The 7629-nt window shown below is 33.3% G+C and overlaps 1 protein-coding gene across 1 annotated transcript; it reads right to left on the reverse strand.

The window, feature by feature from the left end:
* Positions 1 to 1991: 1991 nt before the first annotated feature.
* LOC107784510 (cyclin-U4-1-like) lies at positions 1992 to 5829 on the reverse strand. The gene is made up of 2 exons (XM_016605652.2): positions 5276 to 5829; positions 1992 to 2540 (listed from the first exon to the last, which is right to left on the reverse strand). Exons 1-2 carry the CDS (start codon positions 5611 to 5613, stop codon positions 2261 to 2263), a joined length of 618 nt encoding a protein of 205 aa, XP_016461138.2. The 5' UTR covers positions 5614 to 5829; the 3' UTR covers positions 1992 to 2260.
* Between the last annotated feature and the right edge of the window lie 1800 nt (positions 5830 to 7629).

A 7629-nucleotide genomic window follows, 5' to 3' on the forward strand; every position in this document is an offset into this window, starting at 1 on the left:
TTTGGAGATCTCGCGGAATTATACTTAGCTTGTTGTTTGTTGTTCTAAACTACGACTTTCCCGTGCCCTTTTGAAAAGACAATTTTGGAGACCAAATTAGTATACTACTTCCTCCGGTCCAAAATAAGTGATCATTTTACCTTTTTATGTTAGTTCAAAATAAGTGTCCATTTACATAATCAAGAAGGAATTAATTTTATTTTTCCAAAATTTTCTCTTATTTACATTTTCCAATGTGTTAAGGTAACAATTAATTAAGGTTAATTTAGTGAATACATCTTCTTCTTCTTTTTCTAAAAGTTTGTATTCTCTTAATGAGTGTGTCAAAGGTAAAATAGTCACTTATTGTGGACCGAAGGGAAGGGAATAGTACTTTTGTAAGAACAAAGCGCAATCGTTCAACCGCGCGATAGATCTCCAAATACAGACTAGCAAATCCTTTTGGATCATTTGGATCCAGGTTTTGGCAGACCACTTACTGGACCGGGTCAGATGGAATTGGGCCACTGACTTTGGACTAATTTGGCCCAATTTCGGCTTAAGCAATGTCGCCCCAACTTCCCTTATTCCTTGTAAAAATTGCACGGGGCGCCCTATTTGGTCGCCCTTATTTAATCTATACCTAGTTTTTTTAAAAATTTTAACTTGTACACACTTTTTAAACAACTTCAGCCCCCTTTCTCCTTCTCCTCCTCAAAGTTATATCCGCCTCTTCTTTCTCAAACTTCTCCTTCTCCCTTTTCTGCAAGGAATCTGTTACCCCTATAGTGTGAATGGATAAGCCAACGAAAGCAATGAAAAGAAGAGCTAATATCTCCTACAACCACAATTACTGGCAACCAATGCTTAGTAAGACGAGAATAAGTTCACTTAATGTCACCTTTACTACATTGTTCAAAATAGGCAACTAGTATATAGTTATAGCATCATCGAGATGGTAATTCAGCAATCTGGTTATCCTTAGCTTGACAGTTGCTTATTACGTAATATGGAAGATTAGTTACTCAGTGACATGTCATAATTGTATAATACTAGCAGTTAACCTTCATTTTCTCATTTTTCAGTTGTAGAAATTATTTGCTCAGCGGTTGGATTTACTTTTGATAGCAAGAAATTTCCAGAAATAGCGGAAACCATAAGCCAGTTACAAAATAAAAACTTCAGCTCTAGAGCTGAAGTTCGCCAGTTACAAAACAAAAGCTGAAGTTCGCCAGTTACAAAACAAAAACTTCAGCTGTAGAGCTGATGTTCGCCAGTTACAAAAACAAAAACTTCACCTCTAGAGCTGAAGTTCAGGCCCGGCTACTAGAATGCTGAAGTTTTGCGTGATTGCTTTTGCTACTTTAGCTCCGTATGCTGAAGTTATGCGAAAAAGCGGGTGTGCTTGCAATTTTTTTTTGCAAAGCGGAGACAAGTTAAAACGTGATACAAAAAACGGGTATAGATGCAAATGCCCCTTATTCCTTTCTTATTAACTATAATCCATAATATAGCAAGTGGTATCTATAGATGGCTAATTACTATTAAAAGATAGTGCTTTTTGAAAATTTCTCTAATTTATACAACAAAATAAATAATTAACTAACTATTCAATTGATAAATGAACTAATTTATATAACAAAATAAATAATTAACTAGCTATCAATTGATAAATCAACTAATTTAATTCACCAATTGGATAATTACTTAATTCTTAAACTCCACAAATAAAGAAAGAGTTTTTTTTTTCATATTTTTATAGTAAGAAAAATATTTTTTGTAGTTTTGTACATAATTAAGAGAAAATAATTAAAGGAAAATTCAAATTCAATCACTTTAGGAGCATTTAAATGGTGTAAAAATTAGGCATTTACACTCGCAAGATATATACTGGTATCGGGTTGTAGTATTGGGCTTGACTTTAGTTGATTATCTTTTTTATTGCTACAAACCAAATGGAATCTTAGTGACTAATGACTAATAAATAAAAGATCATGCCTTAACCTAAAATCTCAAATGCAAAATTTAATTGAGAATTAAAGTAGAAAGAGGCTGAAAGTCCGATTATGCGTCAAAACTCACTAAGAAAACGTTCAAAACTGTAACATCAAGAGTCCATAAAGCTGCAACATCAGCTTTCATACTTGTTTACAAGTTTATAAACTTGATCTTCAGCCCCCAATGCCGTGCACTCTCACTTTCTGATCCACTGATTTTATAAGCAATCAGTCGGCCTCAGTGACAAAATTTAGTTCATAATTTTCTTGTGTTATTTAATTTGTCACACGGCTAATTCATGTTGTTGATGAGTGGATTCATCCTCATTGATGCAACAATATTGGTGATTCACATTTCTGCCAATTTTAAGAGAAGAAGATGGCACTGGCATGGGTGGGGATTCCAGCAACATCTCAGTCTGGAGATAAAAGCAATAGGTGTGGAATGTGGTGGGAGTCACGTTTAATTGAAATCCTATCCCGAATAAGAAGTCCACCTCTAGTAGGTTCATCTCCTTTGTGCTAATTCCTCCAACTTTTGCATAGTAAGCATTGTTGTAAAATCTGCCAAAATCAAATTTGGATGAGAAATTAAGGTTACACTTTTTTTCAACTTTTAAGTACAACAACATCAACAAGGACCTAGTAAAATCCCACAAGTGGAATCTGGAGAGGGTATTGTATACGCAGACCTTACCCCTACCCCGAAGGAATAGAGAGGCTATTTCCGAAAGATCCTCGGCTCAAGAAAACAGAAAAGACGAGAAGAGAAGGGAAGGGACATTATATTAGTACCATCAAATAAAAACCAAAGAAATAATAACAGCATCATAAGAATTAGAATTTTTTTCAACTTTTAAGTACTACTGATTAATTTACTAACGAGGAACTAGGTTAGAAATTAGCATAGCAGGACACACCGTGATACAAATTGTATACGTTGATAATATAATAATATGTTACATACTCTATTTCTTCGGTTAATAAAACATGTTTGTTATAAACAGATATCTATTATTTAATACTGTAACTTAAATGTGAAAAATATTACTATTTCTTTATGCAAAACTTGAACCCCACTTGAAATATCGCCCACCTACGAGATATCACGCCACTCCAAATACCCCTAAAATTATACTTCCTGCATCCCCAGATGAATGAGATATCTAATGTATAAGAATATTCAGCATACATTTGTATATATACTTTTAGGGGTAATTATTGCGGGATTAGTTATTCCACCCTCTCATTAGAATAAAACGATATTACAATCCCGGGATAACTGATCCCGGGATTAGTTATACCGCAATTTTATCTCAACCAAACGTGGGATAAACTCATCTCAAATTTAATCCCGAGATTAATTATCCCTTATCCTCACACCAACCAAACGAGCCCTTAGAAACTGCTTAGTACCTTAAATCATATTTTATATTTAATTAAAGTGTTTAGAAAAAATGTTTAGAAAATCATAACAAAAGAATTATTTAAATTATCTCATATATGAAGTAGTTGGCATGGTGGGGGCGGGTGCAAGGAGTGGTGGAGGATGACTAATTGTAAACTTAACATCAAGGAATTAAATCGAAAGCTACTGAAAGCAATTGATTACTATAGTAGTTGTGCTTTGTGACAATAGGAAGATTTGAATGACAGCTAATTCATAGCTAATTCGACACCTGACATTAATTAATAATTTCATTGTAAATCAAGATTTCAGATCTATAACATCATTTTTATCATGCTATGAATGGATATTCCACACACGGGAATCAATTTTTTAAAGGAATAGAAACCAAAAATAGAATAGAAGGTAAAAATAAGAAGGAAGAAGTCAAAGCTGCAGCTAGCATTAGAGGACAATATATCAAAGACCAACTCTTTCGTGGAAACAATCGTTACTATCAGATTAGGAGCCGAATTAAATTGGAAAAGTTTATGTATATAATTAGGGGCAAATATAAATTAGAAAAGGGCCGGATCTATCATTATATATTTAGATACAACTTTACTAATTTACAGAGACCATATACTTCATTACGCATTGAGTGCACATATAAGCTAGAAATGACGCCTTCCTCTGTAATGCCACACATAATTGGCTCGCGTAAAGACAGAAGAAAAGAATTCGAATGAAAAAAAAATGTTAAACCACTCTAGTTCTAAGCTCGAACAAAAGAAAACTGACAACAAATTAAATGCCAAACTATTCTAGTATCTTCACCCTTGCATTCGATATTATTGATAATAATACCTCAAGTAGTAACTTAAATTACTAGGAAACGAACTTTCCTTTTAACTTCCTGGGGAATATAACGTAGAGGACGGCATCATCATTCAGTAGTCCCTAGCAAAGAAGTTGTATAGAATTCAACGCTGAAACGTCGTGAGGGACAGCAGACAAAAGACACCACATCTTAGGTGATTTTGTCTGGTTCAGAATTAAGGTCATTTCGAAAATTCACATGCTTAATTTGTGTAAAATTCTTTTACACAAACAGTATATATAAGATTAATTATTTTCTTACACATGCCTATTTGTTTAACGAATTTTATCAGTTAAGGTCAACGAAGTTCGATTAGTAAGTTACCCAATTATGTCAAAGCAGGATACATGCTTAAACGCTACTCTTTCGCAAGAGCTTTCAGATTGAAGCACAAGATTAAAGTCAATGGTTTCATGAATTTAAATTGCAGAGCTATAAGTCCAGAATAATTAGACTGATACTTTTCCTATTATGTAGAGGTCAAACACTAACAAAATTACAGTAGAAGTCTATTCATCTATAGGCATAGATCAGAAATTCAGTCCTTTTCTTTTCCCCGAAAAAAATCCAGTCCATTAAGAGATAAAATAAAATCATTATTAAGATCGAGAAAGCAAATTTAAGTTCTTTCTAAAAGTATCTACTTTCCAACCCGTTCAATTATTATAGTTATCATCCTATCTGGCAGATGGACTATTATACTACTGACATTAGAAGTAAGCAATTACTCCATTCGTTTCAATTAATTTGGTTTTTATTTGACGATATTTGACTGTGCACTGAGTTTTCTCGAAATTTGAAACAGATTAATAGAAATGAAATTGGGAGAATATTAATTACTACTATATCAAATAATGATGGGAAGCAAGAACTCTGCAGCTTCTTCTAGAAAGCTTTGAGATCATCTGGTGATTATCTAAGAGTTTGCTACAATCATACCACATATGTTTTTATGACGTATTCTGAAAAAATTTAACTCAGTATAAAAAAAATCGAAAAAAAGAAAGAAACAAGGGGGCAAAGAGAACTCACATATCATCCATGAATTTAGCAGAAACCAAGACACTGGTGATAAGCAGACGATGAACATTGAAAGAATTGATGGGCAACAATGGCTGCCTCTGCGAAAAACGATCAAGATAAATGTATGCCACAACAAAACAAGAAGGGCTACAATTGGCATACTTGAAAATCCTCTCCAAATAACTTTCAACAGAAATAGTAGGCCTAGTAAGTCCATGAAACATAGAGATTTTCTGAGCACTAAACCTGCGGCTGAGATCATTTGTTTCTGCTACTCTTTCAAGAACAGAAGCCATAAAATTTATGACTTTAGGTATTTCTTGATCAGAGGTCTCGAGTTGAGCCATTGATGTAATATGATTTTCACTCGTGATTTGTAATTGGCTAGTCAGAAAAAATGGAACAAGACTCTGAAAATTCTCTGTACTTTTCTTCTTTGTTGTGAATATATATAAAAATGTGTGTGTCACACACGAGGAGAAGTTGGGTTGTAAATTAGCTGTTCTGATTGACCAGAGAGTAAATATAAACTATCTTCAGGCCAGAGATCGAGTTGGACCTTCTTTTTGTAGTGTTCTTTTACTTCTATTTATAGGTATAATTACTAGCGTCGGTTGTGATAAAGTCTAATTAATGTTTTCTATGAGAGTGACTTCCAATTACAACAATTATGAGGTAATGCTGTCATAACCAAGGTGCCAAGAAATATGACTCTTAATTTGTATCTACTTTGAAGTTATTTATCATAATTTATAATGTAGTTAACTATCGAGCCTCGATACAATGATAAATTGTTTTCATGTGACTAGTAAGTTACGAGTTCACACTTTTGGTGAAATGTTAAATAAGATTGCGTTTACTAAATTCAATGTGTTCTAATCTGCCTAAAATTTGACTATTAAAATTGAAAAATTGAGTGACAATCATATTGGGTGTGTGTGAACGAAGTCCCACATGGAAAGTGGATGAGAAAATTACTTATAAAGAGTTAGATACTCTTAATGAAGTAAGACCTTTTGGGAAAAATTGTGTGAGTTTGGCCCAAAACGAATAATATTACACCATGTTAAGAATATTTTTGAGCTCTTTTAACCCAACAAATCATTGAAAGAATTATCACCTTGAATTTTTTATGTGTAAAAATATGATATTTACTTAACTTTTCCCTGCCGCTTTTCCCTAATCCAGACTCACTCAACCCGAAAAGAAAATTTAAAACAAAAAGTTACTTGTATTTCATTGGTCTACTCAAGATAATAAATTGTGATATGGTACATTTACTTATAAAGGAATGGGGTTAAAGTTTGGTGATGTTGACTTGTCTTCTAAAAGAAGAAAAGTGATCAAGACGGGGATTAGCAAATTTAGAGGAGAGATTTGTGTGATAAGGGAAGATTACATGATTTTCTAAGGGGGCCTACTCTTGTTTCACATAATAATGATGATTTTTACATTATTCATTCACATTTGGATCCCACAAGCTTATGCTTTCGCAGGCATAACAAGATATTCACGCTCTACCTCTAGGCCTACAATAATTTGCTTTCTCACTTATAGCCTGTATGTCCAAGCTTATTTTTGGTCAAAAGTGTTTTTTGGTCCAAAAACACTTTTGAACAAAAATTGAGGTGTTTGGTCAAGCTTTTGGAAAGAAAAAAGTGCTTTGAGTTTTGGAGTAGCAGAAAAAAGTAGTTTCTCTCCAAAAGCACTTTTTGAGAAGTACTTTTGAGAAAAAATACACTTAAAAGCAGTTTTTTAAAGCTTTGTCAAACACTAATTGCTACTTAGAAGTGTTTTTCAAATTAATTAGTCAAACACAAACTGTTTCTCACCAAAAGTACTTTTAAGAACAACACTTTTGAAAAAAAGCACTTCTCAAAATAAGTTGATTTTTGCATCTTGGCCAAACGGGCTATTAAATAGTTAGATGTATAGGAATATTATTGTTGGGTTTTTAAGCATTAATATGGCTTAAAAGAGGATGAATGAGAAATGGAGGGAAATGAAATTTTTAAGTGAAATTTTTAATATGTTCCTGTTCTGCCTGATGAAACTCCAGAGAATGAACGCTTTCTTGTGATTGAGGCGTGGAAGCATTCTGATTTTTTGTGCAAGAATTATATTCTTAGCGGATTGGAGGACGATTTATATAACATATACAATGGCGTGGAGACGTCAAAAGAATTGTGGACTGCACTTGAAAAGAAATACAAAACTGAAGATGTCGGGTTGAAGAAATTTGTTGTTGCAAAATTTTTGAACTACAAAATGGTAGATAGCAAATCTGTTATTACCCAAGTCCAGGAATTACAAGTGATTATTCATGATCTCCTTGCTGAAGGTATAATCGAATTAATACTGAT

This window comes from Nicotiana tabacum, chromosome 6, assembly GCF_000715075.1.
Source record: "Nicotiana tabacum cultivar K326 chromosome 6, ASM71507v2, whole genome shotgun sequence".
Taxonomy (NCBI): domain Eukaryota; kingdom Viridiplantae; phylum Streptophyta; class Magnoliopsida; order Solanales; family Solanaceae; genus Nicotiana; species Nicotiana tabacum.